Source organism: Trichosurus vulpecula, chromosome 1, assembly GCF_011100635.1.
Source record: "Trichosurus vulpecula isolate mTriVul1 chromosome 1, mTriVul1.pri, whole genome shotgun sequence".
Classification (NCBI taxonomy): domain Eukaryota; kingdom Metazoa; phylum Chordata; class Mammalia; order Diprotodontia; family Phalangeridae; genus Trichosurus; species Trichosurus vulpecula.
Window position 1 is genome coordinate 75,011,089 of NC_050573.1, and position 24,470 is coordinate 75,035,558.

A 24,470-nucleotide genomic window follows, 5' to 3' on the forward strand; every position below is an offset into this window, starting at 1 on the left:
AGAACACAGGAAGAGAGTGGAGGCCAGATAGTAGTTCAGTTTAAGTGGAGGATAGATTATGGGAAGAGTGGAGTGAAAAAAGGCTAGGGAAGCATGCTACAGTCAGATTGTGAAGGCCTTTTCTTATAGGAAATAGTCACAGAAGGTTTTTGAAGTAGGGAGTTGCAGTGGCCAGGCCTGTTCATTCAGAAGATTATTTTGGTGGTAGTACATAGTTAATAAACATTTATTAAGCACCTACTATATGCCAGGCAAATGTGCTAAACACTGGGGATACAAAAAGACAGTGTTTGCCTTCAGAGAACTTACAATCTAATGGGAGAGGCCACAAGCAAATCAATGTGTACAAACAAGGTACATGCAGGATAAGTAGGAAATAATTAAGAGAGAGAAAAGGGGAAGGAATTTAGAAGGGTTGGGAAATATTTTCTGTAGAAAATAGGACTTGGGTTGGGATTTGAAGGAAGCCATGGAATCCAGTAGGAAGAGATGAGGAGGGAGAACATTCATTCATGGCAGAGTGCCAGAGAAAAGGCCTGGAGCCAAAAGCTGGAGCGTTTCTGTTCAGCCAGGAGGCCAGTGTCACTGGCAGAAGAGTATGTATCACCCAGCAGGGAATGAGACTTGAAAACAGGGAGGGGCTAGGTCACGAAGGGCTTTGAACTTTGCACATAGCGTGGATTGAGTAAGGAAACCAGTCAGGAAGCTCTTTGATTAGTCCAGGTAGGAGGTGATGCGGGACCTGAACTAGGGTGCTGGTTGTGAGAATGGAAGGGAGAGGCCAATGTCAAGAGATGTAGAAATTTTGGGACCTGGACACCCAGTTGTATATAGGGAGAGTCAAAGATGACTTTTCATCCTCTGTGAAGTACTATACAAATGTAAACGATTATCATTAATAAAATGTTTATTGTATAAAAGGTTCAGTGATGGGAAGTCACTTAATTCAACAGATACTTTTGAAGCAAGGCACTGAGCTCGGGCAGGGAGCATTTAAATAGATGGGACATTGGGTTCAAAGAGCTTACAATCTAATTGGGAGGTGGGAGAAGGGAGACTTGGGGTGTGAGGAGTCAGGAGGTCTTAGAGGTCAGGGCTGTCTGCAGTTCTTTGGGGGAGAAGACTCCACGCTCTGTGATGATGCCACCAGTGATGAGCTCGTGAGGGGTGACGTCAAAGGCTGGGTTCCAAACTCCAATACCTAGGGAAAGGGGAGCCTGGGTGAGCAGGTGTCCCTGTCAGGACTCCTGGTTTCAAAGAGAGGTTATGACCCATGCCCTTATCTCCCTTGACCAGTAACAACTGACACTGATACAGTGCTTTAAAAGTCTGCTGAATTTTCTCATTGGCTGTCCCTCCTTTCAAAACAGGATGAAATCTCACCTCCTTCATGAAGAAGCGGCTCTATATGGCTAATTCCCATCTCCCTTCTTTTCCCCTTCCCCACCTTCTTGAGCTCTATTATGATTATAATCAGGGGTAGGGAGCCTGTGGCCTCGAGGCCACATGTGGCCCTCTAGGTCCTCAAGCGTGGCCCTTTGACTGAATCCAAACTTCACAGAACAAATCCCCTGTGTTCTGTGAAGTTTGGATTCAGTCAAAGGGCCACACCTGAGGACCTAGAGGTAGGTTCCCCAACCCTGATTAGAATTACACCTTCCATTTCTAAAGTATTTTAAAGTTTATCAAATACCTTCCTTAGAAAACTGTGATCTAGGTAATGTGTTTCTGTTGTTCAGTCATTTCTGACTCTTCATGACCCCATTTGGGGTTTTCTTGGCAAAGATACTGGAGCGGTTTGACATTTCCTTCTCCAGCTCATTTTCCAGGTGAGGAAACTGAGGCAAAGGGGGTTAAGTGACTTGCCCAGAGTCACAGAGCAAGGATTATTAACTGATTATACCTACCCAACTCTGAAGGGTACAGCAATTAGCATAGTGCTGGGCACACAGTAGGTGCTCAATAAATGTTTATTATTAGTACAACACTAGGATTTGCCCTGGATTTGGAGTATGAGGCCCTGGACAAGTTTGGCTGCCTACTACTGTGATGAATCACATCAGTTCTCTGGGCCTCCGTTTCATCTGTGAAATGAAGCTGGACTAAATGATTTTTAAGATTTTTTTCAGGAAACTTTGTTTTCTCTAGGTAGCTGGTGACATGCTGGGCTGGGAAAGACCTGAGTTCAAATCCAGCCTTAGATACTTATTAGCTGTGTGATCCTGGGCAGGTCACTTACCCTCTGTTTACCTCAGTTGCTGTGACTATAAAACAGGGATAATAACACCACCTACCTACCTTGCAGAGTTGTCATGGGGAGTGAATGTTTATAAAAGACTTGGAACAGTGCCTGGCACATAGTAGGTACATTATAAAGGCCCCTGCCCTCAAGGAGTTTACATTCTATTTGCCTACATATCTTGTGGATTTAATGATTTCCTATCTCCTTCTACCCCATCCTTGCAGTAGAGGGTAGGCCAGGAGTGGGAACCTGCAGCCTTGAGGTCACATGTGGCTCTCTAGGTCCTCAGATGTGGCCCTTTGATTGAATCTAAACTTCAAAGAACAAAGGTTCCCTACCCCTGGGGTAGGCTGTGAGGCAATAGGAAAAGGTGCAGATATGGTTTCCTAAATCCCTGCAGACCCTACACTACCCAAAGGGAGACATGGAGTTCAGAAAACAGACAGGAATAAGGCCTTCTGGTCCTGTCCGGTCCTGTGACTGACCCACCTGGGGCAGCAATCCTGGTCCCACAGAGGCTGGTCAGCTCCTGGCCCGGCCGCTCCTCGATGACAATCTCCTGACCTGTCTTCAAGCTGAGATCACAAGAGGAAACAGGGGCAGCCACGTAGAAAGGGATCCCGTGGTGCTTGGCAACGATTGCCAGCTGGTACGTCCCCACTTTGTTGGCAGTGTCACCGTTGGCAACTACCCGGTCCGCTCCCACGACGACGGCTGCGGGCAGAAAGGCAAGGAACTGTTAGCCGTTCGATCCCAGGCAAGTCACGTCACCTCTGAGGTCCAGGTTCTCTGTCTATTAAATACATGGGGGCGATGACGACTACGTTGGCTCCCTTACGTGGTGGTTTTGAGGCGAGCAGTATGTAAACTTTGAAGAACCATAGAAATAGGTGCTGGTACTATTATTATTACTAAAATCTAAGGGGGTAGAGGATTGGCAAGGAGGTCTCTGGAGTGCTGAGTAGCTCTGCTGGGGAGGATTTATAGAAGTGATGACCAAGAATGGACAAAGACACGGATGCGTTCTGCGCTGCCCAAGTTGGGGGAGGAGATTCTAGATCCAGTAGAAGTATTGAGGACCAGGTGACAATGAAAGGGAGTGGAAAGGTCAGAAATTACAGGAGCGTGAGGAAGGGGAACCATGGCATCCATGGGGGTAATAGGGATGGAGATTTGGTCACTAGGGCAGTAGTGTAAAGACCCCTGGAACTGGAGTCAGAAAACTGGGGTTCAAATCTGGGCTCTGCAAATGAAATCTTGGGGAAACCCTTCTCCTTTTCTGAGACTCAGTTTACACATCTGTAAAATCAAAGGGTTATACTTTATTTTTCAGGATCCTTTCAGCTCTCATGACCCAGTACTTCCAAAGAGAGGCCAGATGGCACAGGATTCTACAGTTTTCCTCCCCCATGCAACTAGAGAGAATGAATGTTCCTTCTGCTCACAGCCCACCCCTAGACACCCAGCCAGACCACTGACCTCCCACCTCCTTGTGGGCCATGGCAGCAGCTACCATGCTGTCAGTGATGAGGGTGGCAGGGATCTTCTCATACACCAGCTCATATGCCGTCAGCCGTGCACCCTGGTTGTAGGGCCGGGTCTCCGTACAGAAGACGTGCTTCAGGCCACCCAAGGCATGCAGAGATCTGATCACACCTGTGGATAGCCCACATTCCCCCCAAAGGCAGAAGAGACAATAAGAAGCCCTGTGGAAGGGAGGGAAGAAGAGAGGCCCCATGGTGTAACAGAAAGCAGCAGGGAAGGATTCGTAGAAGAGGTGGCAGCTTGAGGAAGATTAAGGTTCTGAAAGGTAGAGAGGGGAGGGAAGAAGTATATTGAGGTATGGGGTACAAACCGTGCACATGCATGTAGGTGGGAGGTGGCACATCCCCATTTTAAAGAGACTTGGAGGACCTCTAAAGTTCCTTCAGCTCTCAGTCCCATAATCCTTATAACCTGTCCTTCCCCTGCCCCCACTCACCCAGGGCTGTTCCATAGCCTGCAGTGGCTAACGAGCCAGTGTTGCAGTGGGTCAGCACAGTCACCTGGCCACCCTCTGGTGCCACGTGCTCCAAAAGGTGCCGGGCTCCATGGTCACCAATGCTGCGGTTGTCCTTAATGTCTTTCTCCAACATGTGTTCAGCCCAGCAGATCAACCTGGGGAGGGTGCAGGGGTGGGCAGCTGGTGGGCTGAAGACCTGTCACCTACCAGCTCCACTGTGCACATCTACAAGCTCTGCCCAGGGGGCGTTTGCCCGCAGCTGCTTCAACCCCAGAACTTAAACAGGGGCCTGAGCTCAGATTTTGATCCTGGGGCAACTAGGTGACGGGCCCTGGAGTCAGGAGGACCTGAGTTCAGATCCTGCCTCAGACACCTGACAAAATTACTAGCTGTGTGACCTTGGGCAAGTCACTTAACCCCAATTGCCCTGCCTCCCCCCCTCAAAAAAAAATTTTGGTCCTGAAAGAATTTATTAGCTGTTTAACCTTGGCCAAGTCATAGTAAACCTGCTTCAGTTTTCTGTCTAAAAATGGGGATCATAATACCTGGGCTGCTAATCACCGGGTTGTTCTGAGGCAAGAAACTCCCTCAACTCATGCCGGGAAGCATCTCCTCTGGAATTTGTAGTCTCACAGAGCTGCCTTGAGCATTGATATGTGACTCGTCCAGGGTCATACAGCCAGGATGTGTTGAGAGACTAAAAACATGAGTCTCCCTGGCTCTTTCTCCACTGTGCCATCTTGTCAGATGTATCGAATGTCAGCTGTTAGTGTTCAGTCATTTTCAGTTGTGTCTGACTCTTCCATGACTCTATTTGGGATTTTCTTCGCAAAGATACTTAGCAAAGATGCTCCAGCTCATTTTACAGATGAGGAAACTGAGGCAAACAAAATTAAGTGACTTGCCCAGGGTCATACAAATAGGATCTGAGGTCGGATTTGAATTCAGAAAGATATCCACTGTGCTGCCTAGCTGCTCAGGATGAGCCAAGTTCAAATTCAGCGTCAGACACTTACTATGACCTTTGGTGAGTCACTTAACCTCTGCCTCAGTTTTCTCATTTGTAAAAAGGGGAAAATAATAGCACCTGTCGCCCAACATTGTTGTGAAGATGAAATGAAACAATATTTGTGAAGCACTTGGCACAGGCACTGTCCAAATGTTATTCTTATTGGTTAACAGAGTTATCAGGAAATTCCTTTATCTCTTTACCTTGTGCTGACTATTTCTTATACTTGCATGGGTGCTCAATATTTTTTCTATTGCATGAAGTGGAAAGAGAACAGAATTCAGAGTAAAGGGGCCAGAGTTCGAATCTGTCACTATTTGTATGACCTTGGGAGGGTCACCACCCCCTCCCCTCTCTAAGCTTCAGGTTCCTTTTCTAAAAAATGAGGAGGCTGGCCTGGGTGACCTCTGCATCCCTTCCAGTCCTAAAGCCTGTGATCTCCCCAGCTGACTGACTCTTTTACTTCGCCCTCCAAGTTAATGAGACAAGAGAAGTTTCTGAAGGGAGCTACAAACTGAATGCTCAGTGTTCGAACGGCCGTGATACATGCCGCTGGGTGGCCCCAGAACCACAAGAGCTTGGGGAGGGAGGACGGTCCTCCTCTTACCTCTCCCGGACTGAACCTTCTGTGGCCCCTTCTTGTCCGGCCTCCTGGGTAGCCACCTCAGACATCTCCCGGGCAGCCTGAGCCATGTTGACCGCAGTCGGCCTGGCCGTCACCAGGTAGTTTAGTGAGTCCTGCACGAAGGTCACCAGGGCCTCAAGCCCAGGTCCCCCTGCACCCGCGTGCAGCTCCACAGCCAAGCTCAGGCAGCCCACCATGGCAATGGCTGGAGCGCCCCGTACCTGGGACCGGGAAGAGTGTGTAAATCAAGGGACCTGACTGCTGATTCTCCAGGGCTGAGCCTGGCCTGCTAAAGCTCAGGCTAGGGTATGTATAGCCTTCAGGTCTGGCCCACTCCGTGCTAGAACCTGAACTGTACTGTCTTTTGCTTCTTTTTGTATCCCCAGCGATTAGCACAGTGCCTGGCACAGAGTAGGTGCTTGATAAATGTTTACTGATTGGTTGGTTGATTGAGTGTATGGATCCTGAAGAGAAGGGCTCATAGACTCAGTTGCAGACTATCAGAACAGGAAAGATTGTTTAGTTCAAATGTCTCATTTTCCAGATGAGGAAACTTTGGATTGGGAAAAGGAAGACTTTCCCAAAGTTAAGTGGCAGAGGAGGATTTGAATCCAGATACTCTGGAACCAAATCCAAAGTGCTTCCCACTCTGTCATGTTGCTGGACCTTAGGCTAAGGGACAGGTGTTCTAACCTCTTTTGGGCACCCAAACTATGCTTCTGTTTCCCATTCTGATCTACTGTGGATATATAGTTCTGATAGATTAAATAGAATTATAGATGGGTCAGACCTTAGAGAATATCTGAGTTGGGAGAGAGCTTAAATCATAGGATTCAAAGCTAGAAGGGCCCTTAGAATCCAGGATTTCAGAGATGGGAGGGCCCTTAGAACCTGGGATGTCAGAGGTGGGAGGGTCCTTAGAAAACAGGATGTCAGAGCTGGGAGGGCCCTTAGAAAACAGGATGTCAGGGCTGGAGAGGTCCTTAGAACGCGGTGTCAGAGTTGGAAGTGGTCGAAGGACACAGAATGTCCGAGTCTGGTGTGTGGGGTGGTGGTCCTTTATGGATCCTCCAGGCACATTTCTTCTTCTCCCCTCACCCCTCCCCCACCCCGCCCAGGGCTCTCAATCCTCCACTCCAGACTCCCTGCTGACTTAACGCTCCCGTTCTCCAGACCCTCCAGTCCTGTCCTGGTCCCACGGCCCGGTCCCTCTGCCCACCTTCATGGCCCTGATGGCCTCCCAGGCGTGGCCCACGGAAGTCACGGCCTCATAATGGCTCTGTTGGGGCAGCAGGAGCTGGTCCAGGACATGCAGGGAACCCCGGTGATACCGGATCGCCTCGAGACTCATGGCAGGCAAGGAAAGGAACCAGGGTACTAGGCTCAGGAGCCAGCCAGCCCAGCGGGAGCCAAAGAACCAGAGTCCGTGCACACGTGTGCAAGGGCTTCCCGGCGGCCCTAAAGCTAGTCCACATGAGGGGGCGGGGCCTTACAGGAGGAAGGCGGGGCAGACCCTAAACTCGTTAGATACAAAGTACCGAGTTTTAGTACCGTAGTGCCGGGGTACGTAAATGCTAGTTGATTGATGGAGTAAAGGACTGTATGGGATTCCTCCCCGCCCCCCCCAGCCAAGGTTACTTGGCATCGACTTTGTATCACGAATTCTCTTCTCTAAGAACGTGGTAAGCTCTAGGAGCGAGGTGGTTCCGCTCGGGTCGTGGTGTTCCTAGCACAGACCCGTAGGGACTTGATACTCGATTAATTCATGGGAGAGTCGGAACAATCTCCTTCTCAGGGACCAGTCAGAGCCTGGGGTTGTTAGGAAACTGGTTCTAAGCCTGACTGACCTCACTAGCTGGCTACGTGACCTTCGGCCAGTCAGCGGCAATTATTTGGATTTGAAATCTGTGAGCCTGGGTTAGAATGAGATACTTACTACTTAAGAAGGTAATGGCTTGGGCTAGTCATTTCTCCAGGTCTTCCATTACCCACGCGTAAATTGAGAAGGCTGGAGATAGTGTGCCCAACAGCCATTCCGGCCCTAAATCTGTGATCCACAACTGGGTAAACTTTGAGCTCTTCTCTGGCTCTAAAACAATGATTCTATCGTCTGTTAGCTGGCTTGGCTAGCATGTGGTTAAAAGAACCGGATTCGGTGTTAGAAAGCCTGGGTTTGAATTGTTTCTCTCATGGACTTTCCCGTCCCGGACCACAATTTCCTAAAACTCAAAATGAGAGGGCGGTGCCTACAATAACACAAATGAAGTGAACACTGAAGTGAAACCTAATGGTGAAGTAACATCTTCCTCCTTTGGAAGGGGCAGTGACTATGGGTATGAAACTTGGTCACCGTTGGTTTCAGGGTTACAGGGGAGGGTGATCATACTAGGAAATGACATGTCAAAACAAAAGGCAACATAAAAGCATTTCTCAAGAAAAAAAAACCCACAGAAAAAAGATGTGCCTAGAAGATCTTTAAGGGGTCTTGGAGCTCTAATAAATCTAGGACTCGGATAATTTTACAGCTCACAGGTCCCGATTCCAGTACAACCTTCTCATCAAGATACCACACTGCCTCCCAAGCCTCTAACCCTAGGAGTAAAGGATCTAACAAGGAAGGGTCTGAGGAACCCCTCAGGCAATTGTGAGAGCCCTCCTCTTTTAAAAGGTTTAAATTCAGGAATCATTCAATCAATCTTTAAACTCCTCAGGGTGCCACAACGTGAGCCAATAGGCTCACCTTTCTGCTTCCCCAGCAGTAGGGCTGGGGGGCCATCAGGATTCAGGTAGAGCACACAGGCTTGCTTTTGTTTCCCAACCCACTTGATCCCTCCCCCCAACACGATGAGGGGGGAGGAGGAGGGAAAGGGGGTAGTAATGCCTTAGCCACTTCTGGAACAGCTCTGTGCGGACTTCACCATGTTTGACCAGTTTTCAAGGAAACCAACCATGAATGCATTTTTGTTCCTTCTGCGTCTGGAGAGCCAAGAGGTCAAGGATGAGTTGGCCTGTGTAGGCAATACAGTGTAATAAAAAGAACACCGGACCTGGAGTCAGAAGACCTGGGTTAACCTGCCTGAGTCCATTTCCTAATGTACGGGGGACAGTATTTAAACAACCTATTTTAGTAGTTGTCAGGAAAGCGCTTTGTAAGCCTTAAAATGCTATGTATGTGAAAGATAATTTCACATATATGTACACGTAAATCATATAAATCACTTACTGTGTGACCCTGAGCAAGGCACTTAACCCTGTTTGCCTCAGTTTCCTCATCTCTAAAATGAGCTGTAGAAGAGCAAACCACTACAATATCTTGGCCAAGAAAAATCCAAATGAGATCACAAAGTCAGAAATGACTGAACAACAAAAAAAATCATATGTACACACACACACATACATAAAATCACTGTATACATAGATGTGTATATGTGTGTTACCTATGTATTCTTGGTCAATTCCCTGCTCTTCTCTAAGGTCCCTTCTAGGTTTAAATCCCATGCCTTTTTAAGTCTCACTTAGGGGAGACAAGGTTGGGGTCTCTAGTTTCCATATTTTAACAATACCCACTCCATTCCAATCATACAAAAGAGACTGCTGTTACTGGCTGTCTACATCTAACAATCTGATGCACCAACTGGATTGAATAGGTGGGGGTTTAATAACTCATGTCAGAGATTCAAGCCAGACACCACACACTCCCTCCTCAGTTAAATAAATAAAAACCCAATTATTTACAGAGACATGGAGGTGGCAGGAAGGAAGGGGGGAAGAGACAGAATTTCTTGGTTCTTGGAAGGCCTGGTAAGAAGCAGCCCATATAAAGTTTCTTTGTTGAGTGGAAGCCTCCTGGGGAGTAAGCACACACTTTAGATGGCAGAGGTAACCCTGAATTTCTTGGAGAGGGAGGCAAAGGTGTGAGACCAGCCTAGGATGGAGTGAATGACAACATTAATCACTCTCAGAGTCTGAATAGTCTGCCACTAGTGAAGAACTGAGGATAGAGGCGCTGCTAGGGCCTGACTGTGTCTCCACATCTGGGGAATAATCTTTATCTGATGAAGATCCTCCTACGGGGTTTTCTTCCTCCTCCTTCATTCCACTTAGCTCTGGAGCGTCACCTGACTCTTGAGGACTCTCCAGGCCATCCCTAGACCTCCTACGAACAATTCCTAGGTGGCTGCTAGTGATGGAGGACCCACTGGGCATGGATTTTCGGTTAATCGCCAGCTTCTTGAGGACACTGTTCACCTTGCTGTTGCTGGCCCCAGGTACTGGGGTAGAAGGGAACCAGGAGCGGCCGAAGATTTCTGTCCGTTTCAATTTCTGTTTGTCTTCATATGCTGACAAATGGAGATGAGGTAGAGTAAAAGGTAGGGCAGGAGCCAGTATATCTTTAACCTGCTTGATAGGCTCTAAGGGCTTCCTCCCTCCCCTACTCTCACATCCTCCGCCTTAATTAGGTGTCTCCCCTATACCCATCCCCTGCTCCCACTCCAAGTCTACAACAGGTGAAAGACTAGGACGTACAGTCCAGGCTGTGGTATTTGAGCAGGGCAGCAAGCTTCCGGTCCTCCTCTGTTTCAGGCACCAGGGGGATACTGAGGTTTGCCTTGGTCTGTAGGGCCAGTGTTTTTTCCTCCTCTTCCTTTATGGCCTTTTTCTTTTCCTAAAGCAGAAGATTGGCAAAGGGAGGAGGAAAGAAAGACGAAGGGGAAAGCATGGGAAAACCATGAGGAGAGTTGAGTTGGGAAATGGAAAACCTCCTTCTGACCACTGCCCTCTAAGAACTTAAGGCTGTCCTATGCAAGGACAAGAGCCCCAGTCAGCATCTTTGTTTCAAGGCTGACAGAGCAATCCAGAGAAATGCCTTGCTTCCTCTAGCCAGTGTTGCCCATGTGATGGAAACAGTCTGGACTCATGCAACGATTACTACTTAAAAAGCAGTACTTACTACTTTTAAAAAGTTTCATTTTTTAAAATCTGTAAAATGAGGGGGTTGGACAAGATGGGACAAAGGCTCCGTCTGGCTCTAGCCCCTATACACTTATTCATTACCTGTGTGACCTTTGGCAAATCATTTCACCCTTCTAGGTTTCAGTTTCCTTCTCTGACAAATAGGATGGCTGGATTAGAAGATGTTTGAGGTCTACTCTGGTTCTAAATTCTATGATCCTGACATGGGAGGCTTGACAGCTCTGTGCAGAGACTGATGGCCCCTCCCTCTGAGCAGCTCAGACCGAAAGGTGTCAACCTACAGTGACTGCCCAACATCCACAGAAGTCTCCCCTGAGCCCCAGCCCTCCTCACCCTAAACTTCCTCCTTAGCATGCTGTTAAGGGCAAAGTCATCCTTCCAGGCGCTCTGGGCTTCCTGGATGTTGGACAGGGTGGGAATGGCCTTCTGCAACTTGCTCTGGTCTGTGGTGCCATGCTCCAGGCGGAACATGGCGTCCGTCTCCAGCTTCTGTTTCTTCTCCTGCTCTGGAAGGAAAATGGGGCTAGGTATCTGAAGGTCCTGCTCTTGGGCAGGGGAAGGCCTGTGGGCTGGAGGGCAGGGCTCACCTGTGGTCAAGATCTGTTCATTGTCTGCCATGTCCCAGCGCTCTTCCTTCCTCTGGGCACCACTCACAATCACATAGTCACAATTGGCAGGATCTGTCTGCATCTCAATGTAGTTGACACAGAGGTGACATTTCATTCTGAACCTGGAGAGGAAATTTACAGACAGAAACCATGAGATCAATGAACCATCATCCTCTAAGGATTTACTAGTGAGTCTCAAAGAGCCAAAGCTGCAAGGGGAGCTCAAGAGGAGCAATATCATAGAAAGGGAATACTAGGCTAGGACCTCTTTCTGTGGAGATGGAGACATAAAGAACGGGGTCACGGAGGTAATATCCATGGACTGACAACTGAAAGGGACCTTCAATCTCATCCAGTTTAACCCTCTCCTTTAGGAGATGAGGAAAGCAGGCTCAGAGAGCACAAGTGATTTGCTGGAGGACATAAATGAGTGTCAAATCCAGGTTTCCAGCCCAGTCCTCTTCCACCATGCCATGATGCCCCCAGAATAACTCTTTATTTCTATAGTTTTAGGGGTTATAAAGTTCTCTCTTCACCAACCTGGAAGGTAAATATTGCAAATATGACTATTTCACAAATGAGGAAAGTGAGACTCAGCAGGTCACACGTCTATCACGTCAGGGCTGGATTATATAACAAGGGTCAGAGTAGCCAGGATGGGAAGTGTAAAGCAGAGAGCAAGATAAAACTTGAAATGAACTGGTGAGACCCAAGGCAGATGCTAGAATGGCAGAGCTAGCAGGGAACTTATGCTGCTCTGATGAATCCTTCAGCTGGAGGATGGCTGGATGCAGGCACTTACTAGGGTACTAACATTTTTTTTTTTGAGGGGGGAAGGCAGAGCAATTGGGGTTAAGTGACTTGCCCAAGGTCACACAGCTAGTGTGTCAAGTGTCTGAGGCTAGATTTGAACTCAGGTCCTCCTGACTCCAGCGCTCTACTCACTGCACTACCTAGCTGCCCTGGGTATTAACATTTCTGTACTTATCACAAGCTTATTTGCTTAAACATAAGAACGGGTTCATACCTTGTCCTCTACATGTGGGTTCTCCCTCCCTGAGAGCAAGGCCTGAATAGATTCTGCACATGCCAGCACCACACTGCCATGGTCTGGGCACTTAGTGAGGTGTCAGTGCATGCCAGAATGGCTCAGGATGCCTGATCTGGGAGGAATTGCTTCAACCAGGGCTCCTCATCCCTCCCTCCCACTGTAACGTAGCTGAGCTGCTTACATGGACTCTAGCCCGAGTCTATATCATTCTCTTACCTATCCATAGACCCTTTCACCCATTTTCCCCCAAAGGCATCTGAGTTTTCTGCAGCCCGCCACCCAGAGACAAGACTCATGGTCTCAATACAAAGCTGCACCCACCTGTAGATTGGGGTTGTGTAATAATTGCCAACCTTCTTCTTTTCAGCATTGTAACGAACACCTGGAGAAGGCAAAGAGCAAAATCAAAGATTCGGAAAGCTTTCTAGGCATACTATATCACCCCCCAAAACTGTTCCTACCAATGCTTTGCCAAGTCAATCATTTAGTTAACATTTATTAACTGCCAACTGAGTACAAGGAAATGTGCTGGGCATTAGGGACACAAAGATGAAAATGGTATAGCCCTGGCCTCAAGGAGCTTACACGCTAAAGAGGGAATAACATACACAAATAACTATGAGACAAAGCACAATATACAAAGTACAAAGAAGAGGTTCAAAAAACTATTCTGAAAAATGAGAGGAAGGACAGATCAATTTCAGCTAAGGGGTTGGGGACTAAGAGGAGGTCTCTCAGAGGAAACTGGGCCCTCGAAGAAGTTGTATTTCCCTATGCCAGGTAAATACTCCCTGGAAATCTCCGCCTATATGTGGAAAAATAGCCTATCAACCATATGATAAAAAAAGCCTATACAACTCACAAAAAGGGGAGGGGAGGATGCCAAAATTGGTTAACAGCAATTGGGTAACAGGTGGCTGTCCACTTTGGCTGCAAGGCACTGTGAGTGATGAAGAGAAGGTAATTGTGAAATATGGCATGGCCACAAGGTCATAGCTCTAGAGCTGGAAGGGAACTCAGAGCTTATCTAGCCCAACCTCCTCATTTTACAGATGAAACTGAGGGTGAAAGGGTATCCTGTAGGCAACAGAGAAACAATGAACATTTTGCAACAGCGGAGTGACATGGTTAGACTTTTCCATTTGGAAGATTATTAATCTTCCAAATTACCAATGATGTGAAGGAGAATTACAGATGGGAGAAAGCAGAGACTGGGATTCAGTTACAATAGTCCAGAGAAGAGGTGATGAAAGAAGGTCTCCAACTAGGTCGGGATCAGAGGGCCGTGCAAAGGAGAGGGGACAAATGCAAGAGATATTTCAGAGACGGAATCAACAGGTTGAGCTGGCATTGAAAAATGACGACTCACCCATGCCAATGTGGTTCTTACAGCCATCACACCAGATGTTATAAGGCATCTCAAATCTACTCCAAAAAAATAAAGAAGTAAGAGCACTGTTTCAAAATGCCCACTTGGGATTAATACCCAAGGGGTAAATACACATTCAAAGTTTGCTTCTATCCTAATCTGCAAAGAACTAATGGCCAATTCTTGAAGAAGGCAGGGATCACATATGTGCCCAGCAGCTTGAGGGAAGAATATAGTCTTGAGGTTGCCCCAAGGCAATTTCACTTTTGAGGGTCATTCACTACCCTCCCGCCAAGCCACTATACGAAACCCTCCCCAGAAAGAATAGGAAGACTGTTACCAACAATCAGGTGTGGACTGATTTTTTTAAACTAAATCTCACAGACATATTCATTAATTTATACTCAACAAACATTTATGGAGCACCTTTATGTAAGGTACTGGGACACAAGTAGAGATAGTGTTGCATAATAAACATTAATACTACAACAACCCATAGCATCCCCCCCTCCCATCATTTATACTGATCTAAGGAAGCATTTCTATTAGCTGCTCCTCTGCTCATCCCTCACTGGTGCCAATCCAAATCAACAAAGGATTGTGGGATAAGCCCTTATAGAATTACCTCTCTCAGAAGCAATGGGAAGCAAGCTTTTAAGATGATAACTAGACTCTCATATAATAGGATGACAAAAACAAAAAAGTAGCACAGCTACTGGGAAAGAAAAAAAAGAACTCCTAAGGAAATTTGGGTATCATACATCTAGCCCAGGTAAGGGTGCTGGAGAGGCTGAGTGCTTAGTTGGTGAGGTGGGAATGCCCATCCAGACTCTCCTTTGTTCTAATAATACCCCAGGCTTATTATTTGGGGCCTCTTCTGCTTTAGTACTAGGGTCCTTTCCTCAGACAAGCTCTGGAGTCCAGAGAGGTAACATCAACATCCAGGTCTCTCCTAAACATCATTCTCTTCATTACGACACCAGTGGAAATTCCCATCATCTAGATTCCTAATCTTGCTTATTTTGTCAATAAGGGGCCCCAGATTCAAGGGCTCTAACCCAGGTATCTGTTAACCAGCTTTTACCTGATGACAAGAATGCCCTGAGAAAGTTTCCGTGCCCTCTCCCGAAGTGGGTGGCTGTGGTGGTATCGATTGAGAGAGCCATGCTGCGAGAAAGAAGAGAATAAAGCTGCTTATCACTACAGGTTGGTGCCCAGTCCAGTGCTCTCCAGTGACCACAGCTTTTGTAGGAAAACCCCTCAAGGGTCTGGAAAAACATCGTATCAATTCGATTAGAGAGATTACCAGTACTCTGGGAGGCTGAGGAAATGCAGTCCATACAAAGACAAGTACATACCAAGGTCAAAACCGGGGAAGAGCCCAGGAGTTTGGACTGTCTTTTACACATGAAGATTATCATCATCCTAAAATCCTTATGCTGGTGTCGTAAGATCACAGATTCAGAACTGAAAGTGACCTCACAGGTTACCCAGTCCAAACATTTCATTTTACAGAAGAGGAAACTGAAGCCCAGGAAGGCGAAGGCATGTGCCCAAGGTCCCACAGACAGTTAACAATCTACAGTTGTCTGCTATATGTGAGGCACAGTGCAAAAACGAAAAAATTCCTGCCTTTGAGTGGCTTACATTCTATTTGAAGAGACAATATGTACATCTATAAACTTGTACAGAACAAATACAAGATAATATCTGAGGGAGAAGGCATGAGCAAATGGGGGGAGGGAACAGAAAAGGCTTAATGTTGAAAATGGCATATCTGGCATGACTTCACATGTATAACTGATACATTATGTGCCTTCTCAAAGGGTGGGTGGTGGGTGGGAGGAAGGGAGAATTTGGAACTCAAAAAGAAAAAAAAAAGTTAAAAATAAATAAAAATTTAAAAAAGAAAAGAAAATGGTTCATGAACTAAACTTTGAGGGAAGCAAAGGATTCTAGGAAGTAGCAGTTAGGAGGAAGTGACAGCCAAGAAAAAGGTAGAGAGAGGAAATAGTTCTGTGAACTTCGAACAGCAAGAATGCCAGACTGGTTGGACCACTGAGTAGATGAAGTGAATTCCTGTATAAGATGGGGAGGGCAGGCTGGTGTCAGGCTGTAAAAGGCTTTAAAGGCCACACAGAGGAGTTTATATTTGATCTTAGAAGTAATAAGAAGCCATGGGAATTTATTGAGCAAAGGAGTGAGTGACATCATCACACTTTAGGAAAATCTGGATTAGTAATTGGCAGAGTTGGGAATCAAACCCAGGCCTTGGCATTGCCCGATGCTGCCTCTCTGGAGCTCTCAAATGCCATGCATGTGAACTTTAGGCTTCTGTCAGATCACAGGCCATGTTACCACATAGATTTCTTCTTGGCCACAGTTTGAGGGAGAAGTAAAAGGATCCCTTACCTTTGCTGGATCAAAGTCTGGAGGGTAGTACTTGTTTACACCTTTTCTTTCACCCTAAAAGTCCAAAATAAGGTGTTACTGTATGTTAAACAAAATAGATATTCCAGTGTTGACTGTATGATGAAATTCCCAAGAGGAAACAAGCAAATAGCATGACATACAGTGGAAATATGCCTTTTCAGTGAAAATTCACCATGATCAGGACAAAAAACCTTGGTAATTAAGGTTCTATATGGCATATAGATCTGTAAGCAGGTAATAAATGGATAGGCCAATGGGGGAGGGTGGGGGTGACAATCTGTGCATTCTGAGAGTTTCTTAAAGAGGCTGGATTTGTTTCTGCAGAACTCACTCAACTCACCATCTTGGAAAATGTTGACTTCTAAGCAAGCTGAATGTGTCCAACCTGTATAATACAATTAAATAACATGACTGTACATGGTTCACAAACACTTGCACTTTTTCTGTAGTTTGCAAGGAAGTTTGGGAGGTTCCACTGGGTTTCCTACTGGAGATTAGGGTGGCAAGGGATTATTTTCAGCTGTCCCAGTGGGCATGGGCCCATTAGATACTCTACCCAAAGTCCATCAATGACACACTGAAAATATGAGGTGTTATCATGCTGGAAAGACAAAATATAGTAAAGTCCATAATATCAGTAAAGAGGGATTTATTCACCAATCCCAGAATGCCAGATTTAGGAAGCATTCCCTATCTAATGAAGTTCTAGGATAAACAAAAGGAAGTACTTTACACAGATTACATGAGACAACTTGTACCACACAAAGAACAATGGAGAAGTAAGGCAATTTGGAGTTCTTGTCTCTGCTAGAAGTACCTATTGTGCAGGTTTCTGAAACCTCTGATTTGGCTTTCTCCTCTGTAATAACAGCTCACTTTCTACAGGGCTTCATGGCTTGCAAAATGCTTCTCTCACAATGATGTGAGGCAGCTGATGGGAGTATTACTATCATCCTTTAGTTTACAGACAAGGAAACTGGGTCACAACTTACCCACTGCCACAAAGCTAGTGTTAAAGCTGGGATTTAAACCAACGTCTCCTGGATCTTATGCTCAGTACTCTTTCAACGACACCATGTAGTGTCTTGGGGCTAGGCTAGATGATCTTTGAGGTCTCTTCCAGCTCTGTTATTCAGTAACTCCATGTTCTACACATCTACCTCAGGAAGTAGTCCAGGTGAGAAATACGAAGTGGCTGAGGATGAATTTAGACACATTAACAGATGATAGATCCCCTAATACTGTTTTAGGTGGAAGTTATGGCTATTCAAGGGTATGATCCTAACCTAGAGGAGAAGTTCTGCCACAAAATGTCCCTTTGAACTCCCACTAGCTGGAATCAAGAGTTCAATTAATCGTGGGATTGAAACAGTGGGAATCATGGTTTTAAGAATACTGACAAGAAGTCTGCGTCTAACCCTGGGTCACACAGGTGACTTCTGTTTACACCTTCTGCAAATTATGATTCTGTACCTTCATAGCAGTAGAATCCTAAGATTCAGAACTGTGAAGGTCCTTGGAGATCATTTAGTCCATTCTCTTCATTTTACACAAGAGGGCAGAAGGAAGGAAAATGACTTCTCCAGCGTCCGGCATGCAGTGTGTTGCAGATGGGATTTGAACTCAAGTCTTCCAATTTCAAAGTGAGCTCTTACTATTACATCATGCTGAATTCCAGGATTTCTGCCATTTTCAAACGTTAACCAGCAGAACCTTCGGACAACAGCATAGTATAAAGAGCAGTGGATCTGGAATCAGGAATCCTGGGTTCAATTTTGCCTTTGTTAATTGTGGTCCTTGTGACCTTAGATCAGTGCCTTATCTCTGGGTCTCAGTTTCCCCATGTGCAAAGTGTGCGGATTGGGCTACATGATCTCCAAGGTCCCTTCGCGGGCTGAGGCTCTGTATGATTCTTTGAACACACCTGGCTAGAAGGGGCTCGGAGAAGAATGGACCGAGGCTGCAGGTCTGGGGGCTGGGGTTGCAGGTGATAAGGTTGACAGTTCGCAGCTACACCCCCTTCCCCCTTCCCAACCCTTCGGGGGCAAGAACCGCCCTCTCTCCTCTGCTTTCCCCTCCCCCCAGCCCACTCCTTCCCTTCCGCCACCAGGGGCCTGGACGGTTTCTTGCCCCGGTGACGCCGCAGCGGCGGGGGTAGGCTCCAGGTCGGAGGAGATCGATCCCCGGAATCTCTGGGACTGCTAGGGGGTACGAAGCTCGAAGGCCTCGCGAAACCCGCGCCCTGCAGCCACGTCCGTTCGCCTCACCGCCAGCGCTTACCTGCCCTCTTGCCTACGTCATCAGACGGCGCCGCCCCGAAGGCGGTGTCCAGGCCCGCCCAACCCACGTGATGAGGGAGCCGGCAGTCGGCTCTACGAGACCCGGAATGCTCCGCGTAGGCCGGCCCTAAGGCTGGGGGCGGGGCTGCGAAGCAAGATCTGGCCCACGTGACGGGGACTGACTCCGGGTAGGTGGGGCCCAGGCTGATTCTAGCCCACGTGACCGGGACTGCTCCACGGACGCCGGGATCGGGGCTGAGGGCGGGGCTGTGAGGCAAGGGCTGGCCCTGGTGACAGGGGCTGCTCCGCGTAGGCCGACCCCGAGGCTTCGAGGCAGGTTCTGTTCCACGTGACCGGGACATCCGCGACGTCTGCCTCTGGAGCCTGTGGCTGCGAGGCTGGGGGTGGGGAAAGGCTGGGCAAGCTCCAGCTGTTGCTGTCGGGTCTCTCTTCCCATCAGCTCCCCCTCCCTCATCATCTGCGTTTTGAAACAGCTCGGCTTCTCGCCCCAGCAAATTCCTGGACTTCCAGGCACCAGAGAAAGGAACTTGAAATGCCGAGGGGGAAAGCGGGGGAGGGGGATGGAGTTGAGTGCCAGGCCTTTGTCTGGGGTGTTCTGCCGCCGAGACGGTAAAAGACTCACCTGTGCAGAGAGAAGCTGGGGAGGGGACTATGGTGAAGGACCTGGGAGATAGGGCGCATCCTTCGGCTTTGCATCTCTCCCTCCCGATCCGTCTTCTCTCTTCTCTTAAAGCTTTCTACTTTCTTCTTCTTTCTCCTGTGACTCTCTCCCCTCTGCTTCCCCTCCTCCTCTCCCCTCCTTCTCCATCCTCTCTATTCTCCCTTCCTTCGTCTCTTTGCTCTCCTTAATTCCCCTTCTTTCTCTTTTCTTTCCTCTTGATCTCCCTCCTAGTCCTTCTAATCTTTCCCCTTCTTCCTCCTCTCCCTTACTTCCCCTCTCTTCCCACCCCTCTTCACTTTCCTCATCTCTTTCTCTCTCTCTCCCCTCGCCCGTCTTCCTCCTCTTTCCTCCTTTTCCTTCTCTTATTCCCCCCTTATCTCTCTCCTTTGCTCCCTTCTCTCTTTCCCTCCCTTATTTCCACCTTTCCCTCCATCCCTTTCTCCTTCTCCCTCTCTCCCTCCCTCATGTTGTGGCCAGTAGCACCCGAGCCCAATGCCACAGTGGAAGTTTCCTAAGCAAAAACAGGGAGGGAAGGGCTGCCCCTCACCCCTTCCTGAAAGGATTCCTGACCTTCAAAACCCTCATGATCTGGTTACAGAACCTCCAAGAACAGAAGTGGGTGTTTGTGAAACCATTCCTTGAAATGGCATGCAGAAAAGTCTTCTCAAAGGTCACCTGAGTGACTTGGAAGGACCTTCTTTCTGGAAGACTGGGAGTAGGGGCAGTGCAAATGTGAGGAGGCTGCTGGGAGTTTTAATACTTTATTTCTGATTAAATTTAGTGTGTATACTTTATAATGTGAATACGTTACTTTAGGTTCAGAAGAAAGGAGAGGATGATAATTTTCCACTCTGGATCTCCAGAAAGTCATTCTGCCAGAAGAAATCTACCCTGAAACTCACACATCCTCAGCCACCCCTGCCCCTGGGTTTCCTCTGCTTGGAGAGGATGGGGGGGGGTGTGGGGTGGACATCTGGGAACTCCTCCCAAATCCTCTGTTTGAGGAGGGCATTTGGGGAATTCACCTCATCATTTCCTACCTGACTGACCTCCTAGATCTCATGAATTCCAGAAACATCATTCTGTAAGATCAAGTAACTGCAGGTCACGCCTCTTCAGATAATTTCCCACCTTGGCTGCAGACTTCATCAACCCCCCACACTCCATTTTTATTTGTGTGCAGTCTCTCCCCAACTAGATTGGTGAGTTCCTTGAGGGCAGAGATTCTCTCTCTCTCTTCGTTTCCTGAGTGCTTAGCACTGTACCTGTCATATAGTAGGGCCTTAATAAATGTTTATTGACTCTGACTCTGATCTTAAGAGAATAGGGGCAATGAAAACTAATTTTGATTAAGAAATTTACCTTAGAGCTGCCCAGAAAATGAGGCAGATACCAGGGGACTGGGAGTGTTTCAGATCCAGGGAGACATTCCACAGATGCACGTGTGCAGTAGGCTTGGACCCATTGCCATCTGGTGGTTTGTGCTGAGATTGTTGAGGAAGTAAGAAATTTACCCTCCAGATAAAATGTATTGAAAGGACCTATTGGAAGTCAGAGCACTGACTGAGTTAGATCCTGTCAGTGCATTATGGTCCAACGGCATATGTATAATATATATGTGTTTGATAATTGTATCATGATTGGTACCCCTGACCACTCCCACCCTCTTCTAGTCAGTATACGAAGTAAGATTGCAAAGGGAAACCTGGAAATCACAAACCATGCTGAAGATCAAAGGCTCATAATTTACAAATTGTATCATATATTAACCAGAAATCACATCCTTGTTGAATGTGCTGAATCAGGGAAAATGATCAAGGCTTTGCTGTCAGGGATTTTTAGTATTATGATATGTAAATCTCAGATAAGTTCAGATTTACAAAGACCAGCAGAACACCAAGTGGTGCTGATAACTTTTGAGATGTTGGGAATCTCTTGACTTTAAAGTTTTACTGACAATTTTGAGATGGTTTGGCTATATCAATGTGCTAACCCCAAGTTGCCCCCCCAAACCCTATAGAAAATGAGACCCAGACCCCTGCTCTTACATCTCCAGTGGGTCCATGCTGCCCAGTGCTCCCAACTCTGATCTGAGATTAAATGAGTGCCTCTCCTCCTTCCTACCGTCTTCTTCATACTGCCTGTCCACCTCCACTGTCCCATCCACCTCTGTACTCCTTTGTCCCCTTGTCTCTACTTTCTATGCCTTTTCACTTCTGCACTGTCTGTAACACATTAAAGTGTGATTACAGCTTCAATTCCTGCTGCCATTATGGTCTTTCCTGGTGAGTACCCAAAGAACTAGGAATGCCTGCCCCATCACAATTTCACAATTTTGTTAATTATCAGTTTGATATGTATTATGAATTTTCATAGTTTTGAAGGTTAAAATTCCAAAATTATAAGTTTGAAATGATTAAGTACCATTGGGACCATGAATTTCACAGCATAAATTAGAAAATCATGCTCAGCTAGCATTTGTTACGCACCTATTATGTGCCTGGCACTGTGCTAAGTGGTGGAAAGACGGAGACAAAAACAAAACCAATCACCTCATAGTTTAGTAGGGGAGACAACACGAAAACAACTGTGTATAAGTGTTATATAGAAGATGAATCAGGGGTCTATGGAAGGCACTAAGATTAAGTAGGACTTGGAAGCCTTGCAGAAGGTGGGGCTTTAGCTGAGAGCTGAAGGAAGGCAGAGATGCTAGAAGATGGAGAGGAGTTGGGAGAGGGTTACAGTCAAGGGAGACAGCCAGGAAAAATGCTTGGAGTTGGGAGGCAAGAGTGTTGTGTTCCAAGAACAGTAAGAAAAACAGTGTCACTGGATCAATAGATAAGTGAAGGGGAGTGAGGTGTAAGAAGACTGGAAATGTGTGTCTGGAGAGGCAAGTTCTGAAGGACTTTGAATGCCTAAGAGAGGATTTTGCATTTGATCTTGGAGGTGATGGAGAGGCACTGGAGTTTATTGAGTATGGAGATGACACGGTCAGATCTGTACTTTTAGGAAGATCACTTTGGCAGCTGACTAGAGGATGGGCTGGAGCAGGAGGAGACTTGTGGCAGGGAAACCAAACATCAGCTATCAGTAATCTGGGTGGGAGGTGATGAGGGCTTGTATTAGGGATGTGATAGCATCAGCATTGTACCAGAGATGTTACAAAGGGAGAAAGGAAATAACAGTTATTTATTAACAACTCTTTGGATATGAAGGGGTGAGCAACAGTGAGTTAAGAAGTCAAGGATGACATCTAGATTTCAGGCCTTGGTGACTGGGATGTTGGTGGTACCCTTGACAGTAACAGGGAAGTTAGGAGGAGGAGAGAGGTTTTGGGGGGAGGGCAGGGGTAGTGGGTGGGGTAATGACTCCATGTGATGAAATACTACTGTGCTGTAAGAAATGATGAGCAGGTTGACTTTAGAAAAACATGGAAAGACTTGCATGAAACAATGAAGAGTAAAATGGGCAGAACCAGAGAATAATAGGTGTGTGTGTATATCTGTATATCTGTGAGGGGTGGGGAGGGAGGAAGACAGTTTGGAACTTAAAATGTAACCAAAAAAAAAAAACCAAACAAACTTGGCTGCATCCTACCAAAAGAAAAGAAAAAAAATGAGTTCAGTTTTGGACATGTTGAGTTCAAAATTTCTGAGACATCCTGTTTAAGATGTCCAATAGGCAATTGGAGATAGGAGACTGGAGGTCAAGAAAGATTAGGCTAGACCCAGGGAGGGGAACCTTCGGCCTCGCCACATGTGGCCCTCTAGGTCCTCAAGTGAGGTGACATGTGGCTGCCTCAAGTCCACAGATTCCCCACCCCTGGGCTAGACAAATATATCTGAGAGTCATTTACATAGAGAGCTAATGGGATCACTAAGTGAAATAATATAGAGGAAGTAAAAAAGGCTGCTCAGGACAAAGCCTTTGGGGGCTCATAGGGTTAGCCAGTAATGGATGAAGCTCCAGCAAAGGAGACAGAGGAGGGGGCAGACAGGAAGAGAACAAGGGGAGGGCAGTGTCAGGAAAACCTAGAGTCCCTGCATGAGAGGATACCCTGATTGGACACATTATGGGCCACAGAGAGTGAAGGAGATGGCCAGATGAAGATTGAAGCAGGAGATCGGGAATCAGGGACAGATGACACAAGAGGGAATGAGAGATGCTGCTTAGAGAAGATAGTATTCAGGAACTCAGCCGACTGACAGGCTTTGCAGCTGCTTTACTGGGAAGTGTATTGATTGTTTTATGTTTGAGTCGTTGTCTTGTGACTGCCTTTATATAAATGGAAAGTGTGCTGATATGTGTGGGTGGGTGGGGGGAGTGTCAAGAGCTAGAGCAGTGAGTGGTAGGAATGTATTCCCCTCAAAACCAGGGTTATTCCTAGGCCCCTCAGAGAGTTGAGTAAGTAAACTTGTGTCTGATCCCCATTCTGCCCATTCTGGAAAAAGAGCTCAAAACTGGTAGGAGTGTCAACTTGGAGTGAGGGGACCAACCCGTATAGAAATGGGGGTAGGTACCATGTTGTGCCTCCCATGCTACTTAGAGAATTGGTGAGTTCAGAAATGAGGGAAAGAAGTATGAAACCTAAGAAGGCTTAGGATTTGTGTGGCAGTCCTCTTGCCCAAAATATCTTGCCCTATGTTACCTGAAATTCCATGAAGTAGAAATTAATTTGAAAATATCTTCTTTTTAATAACACCTAAAAAACCTTAAAGGGACTATCATTCACTTCTTATGAATTACTAAAGTAATATGAACTCTCTGATGTTGGTTAGTGTACTACTCCCTCTACTGACCGAGATCATAAACTCCTCCATGCCTTAAATAGATTTATGCTGCCCCCATCCCAGCCTCCAAATCAGAATCTTGTCCTGTCTTTTCTTGTGACAAACCTCTCTGAATTCAGTGTAACATTGTTGATCGGGGGAGACCCTAGTCAATTTGGTAAATTCCTCCCCCTCCCCAGTTCCAATCAATTTGATGAAATTACAGTGTGTAGACTTTGGTCCCAAGGGGCATCCCCCCAGGTGGTAGTTATGGACCCTATCCCCTTGTCAGGAGGACACAGGGACTCCCCTGATGGGCCCCCAGCGATGGGCTGCCTCCAAGCATATTGTTCATCACGAGTGAGGGGGCCAGACTTGTTGGAGGACCTGCCCTTTCCTTGTAGTCTATAAAAATAAGCTATGTTCT

General features: G+C 46.9%; 2 protein-coding genes across 7 annotated transcripts; both read right to left on the bottom strand.

Annotated features, from left to right (window-relative positions):
• Nucleotides 1-889: 889 nt before the first annotated feature.
• On the bottom strand, nucleotides 890-7,325 carry MRI1 (methylthioribose-1-phosphate isomerase 1). Its single transcript, XM_036750116.1, has 6 exons — nucleotides 7,098-7,325; nucleotides 5,861-6,099; nucleotides 4,224-4,399; nucleotides 3,722-3,898; nucleotides 2,732-2,956; nucleotides 890-1,201 (listed from the first exon to the last, which is right to left on the bottom strand). The coding sequence occupies exons 1-6, from the start codon at nucleotides 7,227-7,229 to the stop codon at nucleotides 1,074-1,076; spliced, it is 1,077 nt and encodes a 358-aa protein (XP_036606011.1). The 5' UTR covers nucleotides 7,230-7,325; the 3' UTR covers nucleotides 890-1,073.
• Nucleotides 7,326-9,513: 2,188 nt separating this feature from the next.
• Nucleotides 9,514-18,629, bottom strand: CCDC130 (coiled-coil domain containing 130). Of its 6 annotated transcripts, none has more exons than XM_036739851.1 (11): nucleotides 17,787-18,603; nucleotides 17,306-17,508; nucleotides 16,654-16,698; nucleotides 16,293-16,346; nucleotides 14,965-15,047; nucleotides 13,881-13,936; nucleotides 12,833-12,893; nucleotides 11,440-11,582; nucleotides 11,186-11,358; nucleotides 10,406-10,544; nucleotides 9,514-10,218 (listed from the first exon to the last, which is right to left on the bottom strand). In XM_036739851.1, the coding sequence occupies exons 3-11, from the start codon at nucleotides 16,654-16,656 to the stop codon at nucleotides 9,827-9,829; spliced, it is 1,104 nt and encodes a 367-aa protein (XP_036595746.1). In that variant the 5' UTR covers nucleotides 16,657-16,698; nucleotides 17,306-17,508; nucleotides 17,787-18,603; the 3' UTR covers nucleotides 9,514-9,826. The 6 variants fall into 6 exon arrangements, with proteins under 6 accessions (XP_036595746.1, XP_036595755.1, XP_036595767.1 ...); XM_036739860.1 differs by having other exon boundaries at nucleotides 18,238-18,599; XM_036739872.1 differs by lacking the exon at nucleotides 17,306-17,508 and having other exon boundaries at nucleotides 18,594-18,629.
• Nucleotides 18,630-24,470: the final 5,841 nt, after the last annotated feature.

Excerpts from the sequence above, each read along its gene's own strand:
- MRI1 (XM_036750116.1), bottom strand. The coding sequence starts at position 7,229 with ATGAGTCTCGAGGCGATCCGGTATCACCGGGGTTCCCTGCATGTCCTG. Across the intron at positions 6,100-7,097 it reads AGGCCATCAGGGCCATGAAG|GTACGGGGCGCTCCAGCCAT; the intron begins GTGGGCAGAGGG and ends TCCCGGTCCCAG. Across the intron at positions 1,202-2,731 it reads GACCAGGATTGCTGCCCCAG|GTATTGGAGTTTGGAACCCA; the intron begins GTGGGTCAGTCA and ends CCCTTTCCCTAG.
- CCDC130 (XM_036739872.1), bottom strand. Across the intron at positions 12,894-13,880 it reads TAAGAACCACATTGGCATGG|GTGTTCGTTACAATGCTGAA; the intron begins GTGAGTCGTCAT and ends TGCCTTCTCCAG. Across the intron at positions 10,545-11,185 it reads TGCTAAGGAGGAAGTTTAGG|GAAAAGAAAAAGGCCATAAA; the intron begins GTGAGGAGGGCT and ends CTTCTGCTTTAG.